This window comes from Diplotaxodon limnothrissa, linkage group LG3 (genome assembly GCF_057381915.1).
Source record: "Diplotaxodon limnothrissa isolate DT_005_m linkage group LG3, D_limnothrissa_male_GT1.1, whole genome shotgun sequence".
NCBI lineage: Eukaryota > Metazoa > Chordata > Actinopteri > Cichliformes > Cichlidae > Diplotaxodon > Diplotaxodon limnothrissa.
Window position 1 is genome coordinate 50,717,762 of NC_140598.1, and position 22,338 is coordinate 50,740,099.

Below are 22,338 nucleotides of genomic sequence, written 5' to 3' on the forward strand. Positions count from 1 at the left end.
TTTCTGGCTTTTCTTTACCACAAATAAATCTTTATTTACATTTTAGTAGTGTTTAAGTAGTGACATTGATTAAACATAACTAAATTTTTCTAAAAGAAACCTTTTCTCTAAACAATTTATCGCCATGTAGCTTGAAATACAAACAACATGTGTGATAAGGAGACAATATATGTTATACATGTAACTAACCAGAGGACAGCATGTGCACACACAGAATGTTTAACCTTATTCTAAAGTTTTTTTAATGAATGACATTAGATTTATGCAGATTTATCATTGGACTTCAGACATGAGAGCTGTAAAGAACACATTTGATATTAAATGTCTCACTAATAAAACACAATTTTTATTCATAAAGTGATGTTATTAAAGGAGAGAATTTAGAACACAGCATAGTGCCATTTACATTTAGAAAAGACGCTCTCAATACAAAGAAAGTGAAACATATCAGCCTTGTGTCTTTCCCATTATTTCTTCTTCCAAACAGGTATAGAGGTCTGTCTGGGGGCAGGAGTGCACCTGATCCCCCAACATGTACTAGAGTGCTTCAGACATACAAAACAAAATGTCCCATTACATCGAGGGCAAAAAACTGATGGGCAACCCTTCTTGCTGTGCTGCAACAGCAAACCACAGGTTGGACAGGCACGGACAGAGGGAAACACACGGATTCCATACTCATACTCATCTCCATACACATACCGATTTAATGTGATATCTCGGCATTTTTTTAGTGTTTCTAGTGACTCGTTACAGCAGTCATCATTTTCACAGCGGTCCTTCCGAGGCCGTGCACCCTTCCATTCCCTCAAACACTGCCAGCAGAATTCAAACGGCCGTCCTTTTACTGCTGTGCACACTTTACAGAGGACATTCAAATCTGATTCATTTGCTCTCGTCACAGCGGATCTGCAGCCAGGACACTACATGGAGACAGAGGTGGGACAATATTTGATATATAACAAAATGTCTATCAAGTCTATATTCACAGTATATATAATATATTGATGAAACACTTACCAACTTAGTAGTAAGTGTCTGCCTGGCAATGTTAAATTCCATGTTTTTTCTGAAATACGTCTTTTCTTGAGGGTCCAGAAGAGCCATTTTAGAAACCTCTGCAAAAGTCCACTCAGCACTACAACCAGACCCACCACACACAAACCTGGCTTCACCCTTTATTAAATATGGAGAGGTGAGAATTAATAGACTCGCATGTTGGAAACAAAACACCAAACAATTCGATGAGTTTTTTTCAGTAGGTTATTAACCCTTTCATGCATGAATTATGACAACCTGAATCTGGATTTTTTTTTCTTAAGTATTTTTATTCATCTTCAGGCATGAAAAAAAGATTTTTGACCTTCATTTTTTTCAAACATTTTCTTTTTCGAAAGAGTTTTTTAAACTCAATACACGTATTGACTTATGAATTGAGTATGAAGTGACACATCAGGGTCCAATGTAGTGGTATATGTGCAAGTATACCATCAACACTGACACAAATACAAAAAAACAGCCTTTGAATAACTGGCCACTATGCATGAAAGGGTTAAAACTACAAATACTCAAATATTTCATCATACATCACAACTGTATTGCTATATGTACAAATTATGTACAAATTTGATGAAACAGAGTTGTGTTGCTATATTTTGTCTGAAAGCTATTTATGTTCTTTACTCTATAGAAACACTGAAATGATCACAGCTGTAACAGTACAGGTGTAATTCAAAGCTACACTGAGGCCTCACAGAGGGCAGATCAGTCAGCCAACATGCACAAGTACAAGTTACAATAGAAAAGACGGAAGCTGAACATTTCTGACTGTTTTATTTATTTCCTTGAGAGCACAGCAGGTTTCTGCTGAGAGAAGTTCATGAATTTACAGAGCAGTGTGTCGCTCTGTGTTGATTTAAGTCAGCGTAGCTTCTTTCTCATCTACATGACAGTAAACATTACAATCCAATTCACAACCACAAAAAAACATGACATATTGGGCACTGTTTTCATTTTTCTTTATTTATTCACGTTGACATAACATAAAAATCCTGTTAAAAATCAACACAACCCTGCATGACGCTGTTATTTATTCATATATGTCTGCTTGTTTATTTTAGCAAAGCCAAACTTTAGTGGCCTACCTGGTCCAACAACTTGCGACACCAGTTGGTGAGAGAGGTCGGGGTCACAGCGTGACCACAGGACATCTGAGCTCTGCGAGATTTGAAGTCTTCACACGAGACTGAGAACAATCACACACAAGCAAAAAAATCAGTGTCAAACATAAATGAATGCTAATGAGTTTTGTTTAACTTTAGTGTCAACGCAGGTAAAATATTTTAATATAATGTATATATATATAATATGTATGTATATGTATGTCTGTTCGATGTCACTTTAAAAAGTGCTCAGGTAACAGGCCTACTTACAGTCCAAATCATCTTCTCCATCGACAAACTTAAGTGTCTTGTCGCGAGGGTCGTAACACTTCTCCTGTTTTGTTGGCACGCTTGAGGGCGTGAAAAACAAAACAAAACAAAAAAACAGATTAAAATGAACACTTTCGGTTTCACTTCAAAGAGACATAATTTCGCTGGAGGCAGATAGTTGCACACAGATTCATTTAAAATCCTCTGAATGAGGGAATTCTGTATTACTCTTCTCAGTTTCCTTTGTTTATGATTCAAACAGTTGAACTCTGATGCCACTTTTTGCAGTGAACTTTCATTTTTATCTTATTGACTTATTCAGCCTTCAGTCTTTAGACTGGATAAATCACTTGGATGAATGATAAAACATTTCTCCCACTAAAAACATTACATACACATGAACAGAATCAACCTTTTGTTTAGTTAACGGAGTACCAAAAAAAAAGTTATTTTCCTACTTCCACAAGGTGGGGCTTGTACACCAATGTGTGAGCTGAGCTCTTAAGAAAGACACATACACTCACCAGACATTTCATTAGGTACATCTTGCTAGTACAGGATTAAACCCCCTTTTACCCTCAGAACTTCAGAAAGGGGTGATTTGAATGCAGTGAACTCATCGTTCAGCTTTTGATGAAAGAACACTTTTTACTCTTTGTTCTTCAGGGTGAAAATACTGAGGTTCTTTTAATTTGTAAATTTGAAAACTGAGAATGTGATGACTCCTAGAACCAAATAATGAACCAAGGCAGACATTAGACTTCAATAAAAACTACACAAAAAATAATGAATAATGAAGGTACAGCCCCCCGTGACATGGGCCAGCATGTAATGTATTTGTCTGTGTGTGTACAAAAGAGTTCAGGGTGGCAGCCATGGGCAGAGATGATCCTAGTGTTTTGGCTGGGATGTTTCTCTCCACATTGCAGTGTGTTTATTAAATCCACTTTGAATCACGCTCACTGGGTGTTTTGCAGGTTACTGTTAAAATTGCCATAACATTAGCAAAACCACATAATCTTCAGACAAATTTGAAGGCTTATCTCTCTGTTGAATCTTCTCATCTTGCCATTGTGCTGTGATCTTTATTGGGTTTTCCATTGACAGTTTTCTGTGTGCTGGCATTGGTGTTATGGTGCTAATGCTTCACCAGGCTGTGTCAACCTGCCAAATTCTTTCCTCACTGCACACCCCCATCTGCCTCACCTCATTTCTCTTTCTGTCAGCAGATTCCCAGTCCCTCCTTTTTCCCTCTCCTTCCCCTGTCCTTTCAGTTTTCCTGGGATTGTTGACAATCAGTTCATTTGGATTTCATCAGTTAATCTTTCACCTGTTTGAACAGTAAACACCCTCTGCACACACCTGGGAATGCCCCTAAGATTTTTTCTATTTATTCTTTGTTACTTTTGATTCCAACCCAGCAGTTATGAGAAGTCATGTGACTACAGATTAGAAGTCGTCATTATTTTATACACTTTTATTTTAGTTAATCCCTGTTAGTGCTGCAGAGAGTCAAGGTTTATTTATTTATTTTATGACTTTATTGGTTTTATCACACTACTTTTGGAACCTTGCACCACATAGTCAAGTTGAGGAAAGTACCTGATCTACAGATCAGAGACTCTGAGTGATTTACTTGGAGATTTTCTGGGCTTGTTGTGTTGCTTTCACCATTGTGGTTTTCTGAATGTGAATCAAACTGGATGTTAAAATGTCTTATTTTTTATATGGTTATATAACAGCACTGATGAATTCACTCATAGCCATCATTTGGCACAAGCCGGATGTGAAGCAGCAAAAAAAATAAACTAAACAAACATTGTTCTGCTACATATCAAACTGATGAGGGTGTGTTAGGTAGTTTCCAGTATTCATCTGAACAACATTTGAAATCATGCTTTTAATAAGGAGATTCATTTCTACACCGAATAATGGGCATTGTGGTGAACTTCATTTACATGCTTAGCCGTTATTTGAACTTTTAGGTTTACAGATTAAACCCGACTCAATTTAGCATGATAGTTCCCCATCTTAAACGTCCTATTTTTGCACCCATGCTGACCTGTCTGTGATCCAGGCTCCTTTAGACAAGGATGCTTAGTGACAAGAGCTTCAGCTACCACTGATACATCCCGATCACTGGGGTATGCATTGAAACTATGCATTTTAGCTGCAAGAATTTCAAGAATGTCATGCTTTTGTTCCCTAAACAACTTGAGAGCCTTTCCTTTTCTCTCATAAGCAACATCACCCTCACCAAGTACGAGTTCTATCTCATAGGAAAATGTAGGAATTGGGAAATCCTGAGGCCATCTTTCAACCCTGTCTGGAGTCATGGCATTGGGTAGACCAGATAGTGGTGATAGTTCCACTATCTGGTCTACCAACTTTTACAACAGCTTTCTGAAGAAGCTCCTCAATATCTAGAAGTGAACAAAGCTGCCTGTCAAAGTCTGGGTCTTCATATGATAAGCTAAAGTCATAGTCAAGTTTTAACTTTTCTTTTATAATGTCTTTTAGCTCATCCACAGATTCTGGGTGTGAGAATAAAGCCAGTTTTCTCACGATTTCTTTGGAGACATGAACATGAAGTAATAGGAATTCAGAGAACATTCCCTATAGTTAGAAAAGAAAAGAGAAAAGTCGTTACTTTTTGGGGTTTTTTCACCCTGATCTTATTCCATAACAGGAGGACAGAAGCTGCAGAGAGGCGTGTAAGACTTCAACTCTGCTTCCTGGTCCCAACTCTGGATAGTGATATTTTGGGGAGGTTTAATAAATTAGGCCAGATTTCTAGAAATGAGAGCTGCTCCATCCAAAGTGGGATGGATGCTGTCTGTCCTAACAAGACCAGGTTTCCTCCAGAAAGTTTCCCAATTACCTATAAAGCCCACATCATTTTTTGGACACCACTCAGACAGCCAGCAATTTAAGGAGAACATGCAGCTAAACATATCACTGTTAGTATGTGTCAGGTTTCTCAGTAGGCAGGGCAGAGCAAAATGAAGAAATTGCTATGCCAAAGCAACCCACTCAGCTACCCAGTGACTGAAATAGCAATACACCATCCCAGCGAATACTGGATAATTACCCCAAATGTGTATTTGGTGGTACAACATTAAGATCACTCAATCCTGCATGGTACTGCACTCGACCGTGGCTGGAGTACTCAGTTGTATAGGATACATGCTTCTGTTTCCCCTGTCGGAAATATTGCAGCACTGTCAAAAGCAGCACTTGATCAAGACAAGGGGCTACAAAGTGCAATCCAATTACATAAACAAACAGAGGGCGCCCTTACTCCTCGCAAATGGGCGATAGAAAACCGATCGGTGCTCATGCAATCCCAAAAATGCGCTGGCATGATGTCGTTGCAGCATGGGTGCAATCAACTATTTTTTGATGGCGCCCCCCACCACGATGCCGCCCTGGGCAACGACCAGGGCGCCCATATCAAAAACCACTACTGTTCAGGTGAACTACTTTGGGATGAGATTGATCATAGAGTTAAGGGACAAGAGCCAACAAGTTCCCAGCATTTCTGGGAACTCCTTCAAGACTGTTGGAAAACTATTTTAGGTGACTACCTTGTGAAGCTCAAAGGGCCGATACTTTGAAGAATCTAAAATATAAAACATATTTTGAGTTATTTCACATTTTTTGGTTACCACATAATTCCATATGTGTTCATCTACAATGTAAATACTCATGGAAATAAAGAAAAAACATGAAATAAGAAGGCGTGTCGAAACGTTTGGTAGCGTACACTGAATTTGATAAGGAGTGATTAAACAACTGAAACTATCTTCCCTACTTACCCATGTCTTTATACTTACCGTGTACATTTTTGACTGCGAAACAATACAAAAGAAGACAGGAATGCTTTCACTTCGTTTTTTAAAAAGATGTTAATAATGGCTTGAATATCATCATAACCGAAAAATCCCAATGATGACACGTTAGCGTTTTGTTTCCCTGTTAAAACGTAACAACGAACTTACAACAGCCTGCCTCCAACCCCGAGTGGGAGGTATAAGTAGCGTAAACAAACCGTCACCTCGCGTAATCTTTGGACGGAGAAGCTGGAAGGAAAGCACATTCGCCTCCTGAACAAAATAATGGCAGGAGTCGCCGTTGTCACGCCTGCAGGTCAGGTGCATCTGATGCCGCTGCACACCGAAATGCTTAATATGGCTGTGAGTTCTTTCATAGTGGAAGTGCTGGAGACGATCGTCATCCTAGGTAAACAACCAAAAATGTGAAAATAAATACATTTAAAAAATGTAATTATCAGTGCTTAGTTAATCTATATGCAAACTTTATAAAGCATATTCTGTTGCTTTTTTTTGGGAGGGGGGGGGGGGGGGGGGATTACTAAAAATGTGGAAGAATCGCACAAATATCTTAAAAAGATTTCTTTTGCTTGAAAAGTTACACACACAGTTAGCCTAAATCTGTATAATACTGATAAAATCCCTAAACTGCTAACTCGCAACAACGATCACCATTATTTTAAACAATAACCTCTAATGCCACTCACTCTAATGGAGGGAACATGTTATAATTATTTAGGACATATTTGTAGCTATGTTTAGTCTGAAGGCTGCAATGTAAAATCCTCTTTGTCCTGTCTTAAGGCGTTTTAGGATGCACTGAGGAAAATGTCAAGCTGCACGTTAATGGCAAGCCACTGGACAGGCCCACTGCATCACTGGCCGATTGTGGAATCAAAGCCGGCTCGACTGTGCAGGTGGTGAGGAAGGTTCACGGAGGGTGAAGGAGTCCATCATTAATTCATGTGACCACGTCAAATGAACAGGATGGACTGAATTATAAATACACGAAGAAGAGAAAACGCATCATTTTGATTTAAGTCTGGCATCTCCGACTTTCCTTCTCTCATCATTTCTTCATTTTACGGCTTTTACATGGAGCTCGCTCACTTGCACGCATAAATGAATAGTCCGGTTCTCAGCTCGGAATATATAATGATTAATGGCCCTGTAAGTTTTTATTTTATTTTATTTTATTTTATTTTATTTTATTTTATTTACGTTGGTGGGGCTTCTGTTCCAGGGATGACAAATTAGGATTATCTCCTCTCACTGACATCACACAGATCCGCAGTCTGAAACAGAGCCTTTTTAGATTTCTGATCTTTTAGCTCACATTAATCACTTAAACAATAAGTATAGAGAATATCACCTTTATATCCAATATAAATTTTAAACGTGTGTGTGTGTGTGTGTGTGCGTGTGTGTGTGTGTAACCTCATATTATTATAATTATGTAGCAGTACAAAGAGCAACATCCACAAGATAAAAGCTGAAAAAAGCAATTTGTTTTCAATTTCCTATTTTACACAACATTATCCTTTTATGATGCACATAAATAGAAAAAGGATTCCTGTAGCCTGTGTTCAGTAGTTTCTGGTTTTTATGTCAATGGCAACATTTGAAATAATTTTCAAATCATGTTTAATAAATTATTTCTAAACTGATCTGCCATGCATCGTGATGAGTATTATTTCTGTGTTTCAGATTAATTTGAACATTTTGGTTCACAAATGATCTTGGATTATAATTTTAAATCTAATTGTTTATTATTTTGTGACATGTTATGTTCCACTACAACGACACAGGAAATCTTTTTCAGATGTGAAATGCCTCAGGTGTAAACGTTGAAGAAATAGGATTATAAAGAATCAAACTTTACATGATCATTATACGATGAATAACGAGGCAGGAAGGGAGAAAAATCCACAGGTTTATATCAATAATAATAATAAAATGTTTTACAGTTACGCGCAAGTCTTTCATATTCAGTAAAATATTAAAAGGTGCAACATTGGCTACACGAACTGAATAATGACATAAACTGACCATGTAATGCTCAGCTTTTACGAATTATTTAACAGTAACTCATGTGATGTATTATAAATGTCTGAAGAGAAAGTGATAGTGAAAGTACTTTAAACACAGGATTTCCCCTGAGACTCTAAAAACCTCTGTCATGTTTATTTCCCCATCTACAAAACAAATGGAATTCCCCACATTTATTATTGCATGATTGTAATAAAATGACAATAACAACAACAATGATACCACTCTATCTCTAAGGCTGAGCCCTCACCCTTCAGACGAAACTATGTTCCTTGTATCCACAGTCTAACTCTCACAGTCAGTACCCACAGCTCATGACCATGGGTGAGGGGAAGAACATAGATTAACATGTAAATCACCAGCTTCACTCTTATACTCAGCTCACTTCACCACACTTAACCAGTAAAGCACTAAAGTGCCTCTCAGTCTCTCGCTCCACTCCCCCATCACTCATGAACAAGTCCTCGAGATACTTGAAGTTCTCCACTCGGGGCAGTAGCTCATCCCTGACCACATGTGCTGATGTGCACTCCACCCATTTCCAGCTGAGAACCATGGCCTCAGACTTGGAGGTGCTGATTCTCATCCCAGCTTCTTCCCACACAGCTTCATTACCTGGAAAATGACTGAGCTATGAAAAAGCTTGTTTTGAAAATTCCTTCTCCAAAAGAAGAAGCTGAAGCTTTTGTGGCCTTACAGTCCCTGATGTAAAGTGAAAATATGTGAAAGGATCTTTAAAATATTGTTACTTCTTTAACTGATCAAACTCTGTGATTGGTGCATCGCTCACAACACAGTAAAGCTGTTCATTACGTGCACAAAAAAAGAGGAAAAATGAATTTAGATGTTGCCCTGCAAGCAACAACATGCTAAACTGTAGAAGTCAAACTTCTATTGCTTTCATAGTGAAACCACATCATCTTGGGACAAATTAAAAATTTCAGTTTTCCCAGAATTATCCGCACTCTGTTCATTTGGATCCCAGCTGTGATCGTTCTCAGGTTTGAGCAGTAAACACAGAAACTGACCTCTGCACACACCAGGGAACATCCCCCTGTATGCACCATACAGTCAAAGTTGATATGACCAGTGGCGCTGTGTTTCTACCACTATGACCTGGAGTTATTACTTTATTTGGAGAGTTTGGAGGATTATTGTGTTAATTCTGCCACTGCAGTGTTCTGAATGTGCATCAAACTGGGTGTTGAAATTACTTAATATGAATGTTTGTACAACAGGACTTATGAATCCACTCCTAGCCTTCATTTGGCACAAAAACCAGAATGTAAAGAAGCAAAAAACCAAACCAAACATTGTTCTGGTTACATAACAAACACTGATACAAACAGTTCTAGTTAATAGGTAGTTTCCAGTGGACATCTGAGACTAAAGGCCCAGGTGAGCAACCTGGTGATGGGGCAAAGAGGTAGACTTGTATTCAAGACCGCCTAAACCAAGACAAAGACAATACCAAGACCAGAGGGTATCGAGACCAAGACAAGACCAAGACAGACCGAGTCAAGACCAAGACAAAGTTGAGATGAGACCGAGACCGAGACAAAAATGTCTTTAAACTGCAGCCAGATGCTGCTTCGTTTACAGGTGTCAGGCATATTTATGTGTTTTTGCGATGCACTCCTCTTCACCGCTGTCTACTGTCTCACTCACTTACTGAGAGGACAGGCTCACGCTCCACTTGACTGTCGCGTCTCTCACCCTCTCTGTTTTTCACACAATGATATTATCCCATATCCTCGCATGCGGTTGGCCACAATATGGAGGGATTGGAGCATAGCTGAGCCACTGTGTGAGAGCTGAGCAGCCAAAGGAAATTAAGTGAGGAGCCGGCTCTCGCTCAATGGGAGTCGATTCTTCTGATTCACTACAAAGCACTCTCTAAGCACGGCTCTTAGAGCTGATGTTTTTGCGCACGACACATTATCGAACGTTACGTTGTGTGTCGTGGATACTGTTGACTCTAAATCTCCCGACCACTAAGACCGAGACAGCGAGACCAAGACAAGACCAAGACCATGTAAAAGTGGTCTCAAGACCAAGACCGGTCTTGGTCTTGAGACATCCAACTCTACAAAGAAGAACACCACCTACGTCAGGAAGAGGTCAAAGCAGGTGTGGCCAAGCAGGAAATGAGCAGAGCAGTGGGACTTTAGGACCAAGGAGAACAGATGTTTTGGCTAACCTGGTAAACTTCAATTGTCTTGAGAAAGAGACACCTTTCTGCCCCTTTGCTCTGGAAGCTGCTCCTTGGAATATCACATATCATAACTTGGACTGGGGGAAATAGAAGTTCTTCTACAAAATGTTTACCTCAGCACAATCCATGTGAATAAGTTAACAATGCTTTTAAATAACTTAAACAGAGTAAAATACTGATCCACTGGAATCACACTGAAACTAAAAAAATAATTAACTTTCAAACTGCTAAACTTTAATCAGATTAAGAGTTAAATATATTTATATTGTCTTTATCATTTTTTTTTTGTACAAATGAAGAATAAAGAAAACTGATTTTCCTGCATTTCCCAACTCAGCAGAACAAAGTGACGAAGCGTTCTCCTGCTGATACTGTATAAGCAACCTAACAATAATGACAATATCTGCATTTTAACTCAGTTACTGTATTAATTTAACTGTTAAGTCAATATTTCATTTGGACCATTTTTATATAATCTATAATGAAGGATCACATTTTACATGACAGTGTTCACTTGTAGGACCTAAGGAATAAATAAAAATCCACAGGATTTTATTGAAGTTGGTTTTGCTGGCTTTTCTTCCCAAGAGATACGTTTTTATTTACATTGATACTGATTAAACATGACTAAATTTTACTAAAAGAAACATTTTCTCTAAACAGTTTATCAATGTGTAGCTAGGAATACAATCAAAATGTGTGATTAGGAGACAACAACCTGTGTTACATATGTAACTAACCAGAGGACAAAATGTGCAGACAGAATGTTTAATCTTATTCTAAGTTTATAAATGAACAACATTTTTCAGATTTATCATTAGACTTCAGACATGACACAACTGTAAAGATCACATCTGGTAGTAAATTTCTCAGTAATAAAACACAACAATTTTTATTTATTATGTGATGTTATTCAAAGCAGAGAATTTAAAACACGGCATAGTGAATTCATTTAGAAAAGGCACTCTCAATAAATGAAAGAAAAACTTATCAGCCTTGTTTCTTTCCCATTATTTCTTCTTCCACACAGGTATAGAGGTCTGTCTGGGGGCAGCAATGCAACTGGTCAAACATTCGCCAGAGTTTTTCAGACACACAAAACAAAATGTCACATTACATCGAGGGCAATCAACTGATGGGCAAGCCATCGTGCTGTGCTCCAACAGCAAACCACAGGTAGGACAGGCACGGACAGAGGGACAAACAAGGACTCCAGAATCAAACTCATCGTCATCCTCATACTCGGACTCAAACTCATCGTCATACCCATGAAATGTGATATCTGGGCATTTCTTTAGTGTTTCTAGTGATGGGTTGCAGCAGCCACGATTTCCACAGCGGTCCTTCCGAGGCCGCGCACCCTTCCACTCCCTCAAACACTGCCAGCAGAATTCAAACAGCCGTCCTTTTACTGCTGTGCACACTTTACAGAGGACATTCAAATCTGACCCATTCTCTCTCGTCACAGCGAATCCACATCCAGGACACTACATGGAGACAGAGGTGGGGCAACATTTTATAAATAGCAAAATGTCAATTAAGTCTAAATTCACAGTATATAATAACATGTTGATGAAACACTTACCAACTTAGTAGTAAGTGTCTGCCTGGCAGCATTGAATTCCATGGTTTTTTGGAAGTACTCCATTTCTTCAGGGGTCAGAAGAGCCATTTTACAAACCTCTGCAAAAGTCCACTCAGCACTACAACCAGACCCACCACACACAAACCTGCTTCTACCCTTTATTAAAATATGGAGAGGTGAGAGAATGATTAGACTCACATGTCGGAAACAAAACACCAAACAAGTTGATGAGTTTTTTCAAGAAGTTACATTATTAAGAAATATTTCATCATACATCAGAAATGTCCATCTATATGTACAAATATTTGATGAAACACAGAGTTTTGTTTCTATATGTTGTCTGAAAGTCATTTATGCTCTTTACGTTAGAGAAACACTGAAATTATCGCAGCTGTAACAGAACAGGTGGAATTCAAAGCTACACTGAAGCCTCACTGGTGTATTACAGGTTTCAGTGCAGAGGCAATTTAACTTAAATCATTTAAATGCTACAAGTTACAATAGAGAAGATGGAAGCTGAACATTTCTGACTGTTTTATTTATTTCCTTGCGAGCACAGCAGGTTTCTGCTGAGAGAAGTTCATGAATTTACAGCACTTCAACGCTCTGTGTGTTGATTTCAGTCAGCGTAGCTTCTTTCTGTCTCCGCTACATGGCAGTAAGCGTTACAGTCACACCAATAAAAAACAATGATGTATTGGCCACTGTTTTCATTATTCTTTATTTATTCACGTAGATGTAACATAGTCCTGTTAAGAATCAACGCAACTCTGCCAGATGCTGTTTTTATTTGTTTGCTTGTGTATTTTAACAAAGCCAACCTTTAGTGGCCTACCTGGTCCAACAACCTGCGACACCAGTTGGTGAGAGAGGTCGGGGTCACAGCGTGACCACAGGACATCTTAGCTCTGCGAGATATGAAGCCTTCATACAAAACTGAGAACAATCACACAGAAGTAAAAAAATCAATGTCACACGCGAATAAATGCGCATGCATTCTTTTTTACTCTGGTTAGTGTGAAAACACATAAAACTATTTTTTTAAATTCTTTTCATTATTTATATTTTAGATTTGAATTGGTTCGATGTCACTTTGAAAAGTGCCCACATGATACTTACAGTCCAAATCATCCTCTCCATCTACAAATGTAAGTGTGGGGTCGTGAGGGTTGTAACACTTCTCCTGTTTTGTTGGCGCGCTTGAAGGCGTCACACTGAGAAACAACAACAAACAAATCAGAATGAACACTTCCAGTTGGACTTCAAAGTAGAATACTTTTCCTAGAGGCAGATACTTCTTTTTAACATGACGTTTGTGATCAGCGGCTTTGTGTTTCCCAATTGCCAGTCTTGGCAGCCGGGGATCACTCCGCTCCTGGCCGACGCCCGGCACACAATGCACCCGACCCCTATGGCGCCTCCTGCAGGTGGTGGGCCTGCGGGAGGATGGGCCCATGTCACCTTTTCGGGCTGTGCCCGGCCAGGCCCCATGGACTAAGGCCCGGCCACCAGACGCTCGCCCTCGGGCACCCTCCCCGGGCCTGGCTCCAGGGCGGGGCCCCGGTAACCCTATCCCGGGCAGGGTAAACTGTTCCCTTGATGTTTTGTTCATGAGGGTCTTCTAAATCGCTCTTTGTCTGGTCCCTCACCCAGGACCAATTTGCCATGGGAGACCCTACCAGGGGGCAAAAGCTACATGTGTTTTGTGGACTTGGAGAAGGCATTCGACCGAGTCCCTCAGGGTGTCCTGTGGGAGGTGCTGCGGGAGTATGGGGTGTCTGGCCCATTGCTACGGGCCATTCGATCCCTATACAACCGTTGCAAGAGCTTGGTTCGCACTGCCGGCAATAAGTCGGACTCGTTCCTGGTGGGTGATGGGCTCCGCCAGGGCTGCCCTTTGTCACCAGTTCTGTTCATAATTTTTATGGACAGGATTTCTAGGCGCAGCCAAGTGGCGGAGGGCTTTCACTTCGGTGGCCTCAGAAGCTCATCTCTGCTTTTCGCGGATGATGTGGTTCTATTGGCTTCATCAGGTGAAGGCCTCCAACTTGCACTGGAACGGTTCGCAGCCGAGTGTGAAGCAGCAGGAATGAGGATCAGCACCTCCAAATCTGAGGCCATGGTTCTCAGCCGGAAAAGGGTGGAGTGCCGACTCCGGGTCGGGGATGAGTTCCTGCCCCAGGTGGAGGAATTCAAGTATCTCGGGGTCTTGTTCGCGAGTGATGGGAGAAGGGAGCTGGAGATCGACAGACGGATTTGTGCTGTGGCTGCAGTGATGCGGACGCTGCACCGGTCCGTCGTTGTGAAGAGGGAGCTGAGTGTAAAAGCGAAGCTCTCAATTTACCGGTCGATCTACGTCCGGATACAAGTGGCGGAAATGAGAGATGGAGTGAGAAGTTCAGCCATCCGGGAGGGGCTCAGAGTAGAGCCGCTGCTCCTCCACATCGAAAGGAGCCAGCTGAGGTGGTTCGGCCATCTGACAAGGATGCCTCCTGGGTGAGGTCTTCCGGGCATGTCCCACCGGGAGGAGGCCCCAGGGCAGCCTTACCTTACTCAGGTAATTGTTATTTTATATATTATGCTGTATGTTGTTCAATACATTTCTATGCAAAACAAGAGAAATTTCAATACACAGCAGTATATTCACAATTGAAACCAGATATTTACATACACTTTAGGGAAGTGTTTTTACTGTTAAACATCAATTTAGAGTAAACAGAATAAAGAGAGAGATGTCTATTTTTGTATCACTGTCATCAAATTTAGGAGTACATATACACTAAGTTTATTTTTAATTAATAAGAAAACTGCAGACGATTCCATTCTGAGCTTAAGAAGCTTCTGATTTAGGAGTAAAGTCCACGTGAGTAAATTGGTGGCACACCTGTGGACGCATATAAGGCAAAACACAGAGCCCGTTTCTTTGACATGGGAAAATCAAGAGATAACAAGAGATAACAACCAAAACTGATTTGATTTTTTACAATTAAAAAAGTGTTTGTGTTTTTATCTGGAGAGTATGTAAAAATCTGGTTTATGATAAGTTGATGATAAGCCCAACAAGGCTAAATAGTTAAATAAACTTTTCTGAATCCAAATAGTGGACTTTGGTAGAATTAAAAAAATAACTGTAGTACAGGTCTATAATGATTTTCAGTGCGACTATTATCTAGTTTTTATTCTAGTTCTTTCTTGGTTAAGTCCTAAGTAGTCCTGATTTTGAACTGTTGTAGTCCTGTTTTAATTCCAGATCAGTTCTGGGTCTGGTTGAATTGGGGTTTAGTCCTCGTGCCTTGATACAGCCCTGATTTTGTTCTGCCTTGCTGCCTAATTAAAAAAGATATATGGTGAAAAGGTAGAAAAAGTAGATATATAAGTACACATATGTCATGCATGTGTGATATTCTTTTTCTTATATGAAGTTATTCTATTTCGAACAAAACTCAAAACACAGCCTAATAAATCTTCAACTTCACAGCATGTTTATCAGTAGTTTCTACCGCCCCCCTCCCCCATGCTTTGAGTCTCTGGCTCCGCTGTGACACTGAACGATCACATCGCGCAGTTTACAACAATAACAAAAAAAGCCCGTGGAATCAGAGCAACAGGTGCACGCAGTGTTACCTGTGCTGCGGAACCGGGTATGGGGCCATCGTCGCTCTGTACGCGGGAAACTCTGGATACAGGCGATAGACATGTGGCACGCTGATGAACGGAGCAACACCTAAATCTGGGTAAGGCACACCTGTGGTCCGGTTGAACATCTGGCTTGGATTTTACTGTCACTGCGTTCTGTCTCTGGTTACGGAAGAATATCCTGCGATGGACTGAGAGTTGCTTTTGTCTACGCTGAATGTAGGCAGCGATGCTCCTCCCTCTCTCTATTCGCGCGTGCGCGCCTATGTGTGTTTCAGGCTCTCACCTCTGAGAAGAGCGAAGAAAAAGTCCTTACCAAACTGGTAAATGCAAGGCAAAAAGTAAAAACAATTACCTAAAGTCTGGGATATAAAACTTTTTGAGACTTTCATTAAGATTTTAAATCCTCCAGCCAGCATTAAAAGGTGTGATGTGGTAGAACCTTTGTGAACGATTATATGAAAGTGAATTTAAAGACAGTAAATAGATGACACACTTTATTTAACTCTTGAAAAATCAAGATGGTGAATTCCCAGTTCTTCCCTTTCCCCCCTCCTTCCCCTGTCCTCTCAGTTTTCCTGGGAAAACTGATTTCACCAGTTATCCTTTCAACTGTTTGAAGAAACATTAAACACTAAACCTACCCTCTGCACACACCAGGGAATGCCCCTAAGATTTTTTGTGTTGATATTTTTTCCTTTCGATTTCAACCCAGCGGTTATGAGAAGTCACGTGACTACAGATTAGAATTCTTTTTTATTTTATACACTTTTATTTCACATAATCCGTGTTAGTGCTACTAACTGTAATATTTGAGGTGTATTTATTTATTTTATAAATAAATCTGTTTGGGTTTGATTGCACTACTTTTGGGACCTTGCATCATGTAGCCAAAGTTGAGGAAAGTACCCGATCTACAGATCAGAGACTGGTTGGATTATCTGAGTTTGTGCATGGGCTTCATGTGTTGTTTTTGTCATTGTGGTGTTCTGAATATGCATCAAACTGGATGTTAAAATGTTTTAATTTTTATATGGTTATACAAAATGACTAATGAACACCAGATCAGATCAATACCATGTTTATATGTTTACAATGTTATTTCCTGGTTGAAACGAATGGACAACCCCGCCCCTCAGGCGAAGTTAAACAAATTGGTAACACACCTTGCACAACTTGTTGCCTTCAGACTGATAACCTGAAAGGATCGCATCCTGACTTCCTAACAAAGTGATGTGTGCCGCCGCTGTATTGCCTGTGAGTCCGATGAGGGGGGTGAAACGGCGCATGAACCAGCTGCCAGACGTGACCCTGAGCGACGTCAAGAGGGTGCTGAAAATCTGCGCAAACGAAGGTAAAAATATTAATTAATTAATTAATTAACTTAAAAAATGAAATTATCGGTTCTCAGTGAGCTTACATTCAATGTTTTAAAACATGTTTTGCATTTGCGTTTTTCTCTAGCGCATGAAATTTACACATACAGTTACTTGGACCTGTATAATATCAATACAACTGCTAACTGCTGCCGTCCACCTTTACTTTCAACAATAACTTCTGCTACTGTTCACTCTAAAGCGTGGAAGATAATATAGTTTTTTATAATGTCATTGTAGCTATATTTAGTCTAAAGGCTGCAAAGTAAAATCCGCTCTGACCCGTCTTATGTGTGTTTAGGATACACAAAGAATGATCAAGGAAAGTCACATGACCACGCCTCTGCACGACTGTCCAAATGTGGAATCAAGCCCAGTTCAGCTGTGCAGACGGTGAGGAAGGTTCATGGCGGGTGAAGGAGTCTATCATTAATTTGAGCTTTCTTCACATGTCACGTCTCCTTTCACTCTCAACACTAATTTAATACTACGTGGAAAAATGATTAATTTTGTGTAAATTTTTATCTTACATTTTTATCGTAACTTTATATTTGGGTATAAAAACATGAACTGACTCTGAAGTTACTCATTGCATTTCAAAAATTGTTGCACTTAGAAAACCGGTGACATGTTTCTAAAAAATGTGTTTTTGTTCTGTTGTTATGATATGTAATCTAAGAAATGTGTTAAGCGCTGTTTAACAAAGGTACTAACTGTCACCTCTCATAACCTTAAGATGGAGAACCTGGAAGGATTAAGGCTTCATCTCCTAGGAATGATTGAAATCATCATTATCTGTCCTGATGGTCAGAGGCATTCGATTTGGCTGCACAAGATACAGCTGGAAGCAATGATTGTGGGCTGTTTTAAAGGGGAAGTGCTGAAAAAGCTCTTCATCCTTGGTAGGTTACTTAAAAACTGAAAACAAATACATTAAAAAATGTATTTATCACTACTAAGTGATTCTACATTCAAAAACTTGGTTTTGTATGTACCTTATTTTTTATTTTTTTTTATTTTTTATTTTATGTTATACGTATGGTCACTTAGACTAAAATTGCTTAGCTGCTAACTGCTACCAGTCACCTTTATTTTCAATCAAACTCCAATGCAGGGAAGATAATATGATTATTTATAACATATGTGCAGTTATGTTTAGTCTAAAGCTGCAACTGCAAAGTAAAACCCTCCCTATCTGTGTTAAGTTTTTCTAGATTACACTTTGGAAAATATCAAACTGCACTTTAATGGCAAGCCACTGGATGACGACTCTGCATCACTGGCCGATTGTGGAATCAAAGACGGCTCAGCTGTGCAGATGACGAGGAAAGTTGATGGAGGCTGAAGGAGTCAACAATAAATTCATCTGAATGCATCAAAGTTACAGGAAACACTGAACTATAAATACACATAAGTAACAAAATGCATGATTCTCATTGGTGTGACATCTGTGGTTTTCATTCTCCTTTGCACTTTCTTTACATTTTACGGTTTGTGTCATATCTATGCTTGACACTAATTAAATATTAATTGGAATAATTAATGATGAATTATTGCGTACATTTTTCATGTAAATTTCTATTTTTTATAACAACAAGTTGGTGGACCTTCTGTGCTCACAGTCAGAGGGGTGTGTGTGTGTGTGTGTGTGTGTGTGTGTGTGTGTGTGTGTGTGTGTGTGTGTGTGTGTGTGTGTGTGACCTTAGATTATTACGTTTTTTGAAAGAAATCAAAATAAATCTAATGGTACTTAGAGCAAGATCCACAAAACAAATGCTGAAATAACAAGTGTATTTTCAGGTTCCCATTTTACACATTATCCTTTTCTGATGTAGATAAATAAAGCATATCAGCAAATGTTAATGTTCTGATCACTGATGCCTGAATGTTTGGTAGTTTCCACTTTTTCTGTCAGTGACAGCTTTTGAAATCATGTTTAATAAATTCTTTCTAAGCTGAGCTGAAAGGCATCATGATGATCATTGTTTATGTGTTTCAGTTATAATTAAACTTGTTGATGCACAAATGATTCTGGATTAAGTTTTTAAATTGATGTGTTTATTTTCTGCAGCATGTTTTGTTCTATTAGCAACCAAGCAATTAAGGTAATCCTCAGAATATGTTAAACGACTAAAATGTAAATATAGAAAAAAAGAAATAGAAATCTCGCTTTCTCCTGGTTTGCATTTTTTAACGTTGATAACAGAGAAGACTGTCTCAGAGGAGTCAGACAGTCATAGAGAAAATTAAATATAAAGGCTTCCAGTTTTCAACTTGAATTTTGAGAAAAATTTGTACTAGATTTTCTCTTCCTGTAAATACTTCTAAATCAACATTGGCACATTTGGACCGCATTTTTTGATAAAGTATTATGAAGGATCACATTTTATAAGATCATTTATCTATATGAGCTCCAATCAATAAGCAGGCAGGAAGAAAATAGGCCAAAGGTTTACATCAAATGAGGTGTTGCTAACTTGTTCACATGTATGCATCAAATTTGGCGATAAATGCTGTGTTTTATAATTACACACATACTAGTCTTTAATAGTCAGCAAAAGAAGATGCAACATTGGTTGCACATAACTCGAATTGTAAGATGTGCTGAGCATGTAATTTAGGTTTATATTGTTGGATTGTCATTTGTGCTTAGAAACACATACTCATATATGCTTAGAGGTATATAATCAATTGTATGTTGATAGAAGGTCTGATCCTTAGTAGTCTGCAAGCACTGCATTCTGGCATGGACACACATTCTTAGGTCATGAGAGAGGTCGTACCTTCTCTTTCTGATTTATAGTATGGGAGGACACCTACTCTGTATCTGTTTAAGTATATGAGCCTTTTGTTTAGGTGGTCCGCTGTGTTCCTAGCACCGGAACCCTAGCTTTGGGGAGTCATTCGCAGAGTCATATTTTGACACACGCACACGCGTACTTACAAATACACAGAGGCAGGTACTCTTTGTTCACATGTATGCTTGTGTAAGATGTCATATGTTAATGAACCTATGCATATTCATGTACCACAGTAAAGAGCAGTGCCCCGGGGGAGCTAAATGAGAGGGACTGGGGTTCAAGCGGCAGGAGCAGCGCTCGTCTCGCTCTCTCTCTCCTGCACGAGATCACACACAGAGCTCTGGTGCGTCTTGCTTTTGCCATTGTAGCAGAATTGTCTCTGATTGTTCCAGGGATGGTGTTGTGCCCTAGACGACCCTATCAGTAATGACGATACCATGTAACAATAAGTCATTTTACTTGTTCTAAATGTGTGAAGAGAAAATGAGAAAATGATAGCAAAACTGCTTAAAACTTCTGGCACTCTACAACCCCCTGCCATGCTTATTTAATAGCCTTCATTCCAGGCCTACAAAATGGTTTCCTATGTTTATTATTGCAAAATAAATAAAGAAACCAGAAAAGCACCAAAGTGCCTGTCAATCTCTCGTTCCACTCCCCCATCATTAATGAACAAGTCCTTGAGATACTTGAAATCTTCCACTCAGGGCAGCAGCTCAATCCAGACCAGTGGTGCTGATGTGCACTCCACCCATTTCCAGCTGAGAACTGTGGTCTCACACTCGGAGGTGCTGATTCTCAGTCCAGCTTCTTCATGCTCAGCTCAAATACCTAAAAATAACTGAGATATGAAAAAGCTTGTTTTGAAAATTGAAGCTTTTGAGACCTCACAGTCCATGAAGTGAAGTGAAAATGAGTGGAAGGATCTTAAAAATACTGCAAATTCTTTAACTGATCAAACTGTGTAATCGGTTCATGACTCACATTGCAGTAAAGCCACGTTTGGCCGTTCATTACCTGCACAAACACTGAGAAGGAAAAAATGAATTTAGAAGATCTTGCCCTGCAACCAACAAACTGTAGAAATCAAACTTTTATTGATTTCATAGTGAAACAACATTATCTGTAGACAAATTTAAAGGTTCAGTTTTCCCAGAATTATCCACACTCTGTTCATTTGGATCCCAGCTGTTATCCTTCTCAGTTTTGAGCAGTAAACACAGATGCTGACATCTGCACACACCAGGGAACGTCCCCAAGATCGTTTTGTTTATTTTGTTTTTGCTACTTTCAGTTTCTCTCCAGCAGTTACAAGAAGTCATACGACTGCAGATCAGCACTTATAAATAAAAGTGTTAGTGCTGCTGAGAGTCCAGGTTTATTTATTTATGTAATGATTAATGGGGTTTATCCATTTATCTTTTGTAAACTTGCATGGTGTAGTCAAAGTTGATCTGACTAGTGGTGCTGTGTTTTTAGTGTTATGACCTGGATTTATTATTTTATTTGAAGCGTTTGGGGGATTGTTGTGATATTGTGCCACTGCAATGTTCTGAATGTGCATCAAACTGGATGTTAAAATTATTTAATCTGAATGTTTGTACAACAGGACTTTTGAATCCACTCACAGCAACCATTTGGCACAACAACCAGGATGTAAAGAAACAAATAAACCAAATGAAACATTGTTCTGGTTACATAACAAACACTGGTGTGGGCAGTTTTTAGTTGTTGGGTGGTTTCCAGTGTTCATCTTAATTGAATTATGTTGTACAACAAGATTTACTTCTATACTCAGCTATGAGGCATTATGATGAGCATTGTTTACTTGTTTTACTTTTAGTTGAACTTTTTGGTTTACACATCATCTTGGGTTCCATGTTTAAAACTTAATGTGTATTTTCTACAACTTTTGTTCTGCCGGAAACCATAGCAATGCAGGCACCATCTCAGCAGCTGCCCGCACACTACCTGTGCACCACGATCAGTTGCTGAAGGCAGTGGCTGAGAGCTCACCCTTATCTCACAGTCTCAGGCCCGCTTTTCTGAGGTGTGCATATATCATAAGCTGGATTTGGGGAAATAGAAGTTCTTCTTTAAAATGTTTACCTCGGTGCAATTAATGCTGTGATTTACATGTGAAGAAGTTAACAATGTTTCAAAATAATTTAAACAGAGTAAAAAATACCCTTGAATCACACTGAAACTAGAAATTTAAGTGGCTATTTTCCAAAGATCAAGATTAGCAAAACATGGTGCAAAGAGGAACACAACCGATTTTAGGGAGAGGTTGAAGCAGACATGGACAAACACTAAATGAGTAGAGCAGTGTGGCTGTGAAAGCATGGACGTTTTGCCTTGCCTGATAAAGCTTTATGTCTGGGAAAAGGGCAAGACACCTTTCTGTTCCT

The 22,338-nt window shown here is 39.3% G+C and overlaps 2 protein-coding genes across 3 annotated transcripts; both read right to left on the reverse strand.

Moving 5' to 3' along the window:
- Positions 1 to 467: 467 nt before the first annotated feature.
- Positions 468 to 8,900, reverse strand: LOC146636472 (uncharacterized). The gene is made up of 5 exons (XM_085350341.1): positions 8,734 to 8,900; positions 2,433 to 2,575; positions 2,145 to 2,245; positions 1,021 to 1,176; positions 468 to 923 (listed from the first exon to the last, which is right to left on the reverse strand). The coding sequence occupies exons 1-5, from the start codon at positions 8,898 to 8,900 to the stop codon at positions 468 to 470; spliced, it is 1,023 nt and encodes a 340-aa protein (XP_085206467.1).
- Positions 8,901 to 11,539: 2,639 nt separating this feature from the next.
- LOC146636473 (uncharacterized) lies at positions 11,540 to 15,878 on the reverse strand. Of its 2 annotated transcripts, none has more exons than XM_085350829.1 (5): positions 15,739 to 15,878; positions 13,234 to 13,328; positions 12,950 to 13,050; positions 12,115 to 12,270; positions 11,540 to 12,016 (listed from the first exon to the last, which is right to left on the reverse strand). In XM_085350829.1, exons 1-5 carry the CDS (start codon positions 15,876 to 15,878, stop codon positions 11,540 to 11,542), a joined length of 969 nt encoding a protein of 322 aa, XP_085206955.1. The 2 variants fall into 2 exon arrangements, with proteins under 2 accessions (XP_085206955.1, XP_085206956.1); XM_085350830.1 differs by having other exon boundaries at positions 13,234 to 13,313; positions 15,739 to 15,767.
- Between the last annotated feature and the right edge of the window lie 6,460 nt (positions 15,879 to 22,338).

Bases quoted from the DNA above. Each gene is read 5' to 3' on its own strand.
- LOC146636473 (XM_085350829.1), bottom strand. From the start codon at position 15,878: ATGTTCAACCGGACCACAGGTGTGCCTTACCCAGATTTAGGTGTTGCT. The intron at 13,329-15,738 runs GTAACACTGCGT...GTTGTTTCTCAG, and splicing joins TACCCGGTTCCGCAGCACAG to TGTGACGCCTTCAAGCGCGC. The intron at 13,051-13,233 runs GTAAGTATCATG...GATTGTTCTCAG, and splicing joins TGGAGAGGATGATTTGGACT to TTTTGTATGAAGGCTTCATA.
- LOC146636472 (XM_085350341.1), bottom strand. From the start codon at position 8,900: ATGAGAATCAGCACCTCCAAGTCTGAGGCCATGGTTCTCAGCTGGAAA. The intron at 1,177-2,144 runs GTAGGCCACTAA...TATTTAATAAAG, and splicing joins GTCGCAAGTTGTTGGACCAG to GGTGAAGCCAGGTTTGTGTG. The intron at 924-1,020 runs GTAAGTGTTTCA...GTCTCCATGTAG, and splicing joins AGACACTTACTACTAAGTTG to TGTCCTGGCTGCAGATCCGC.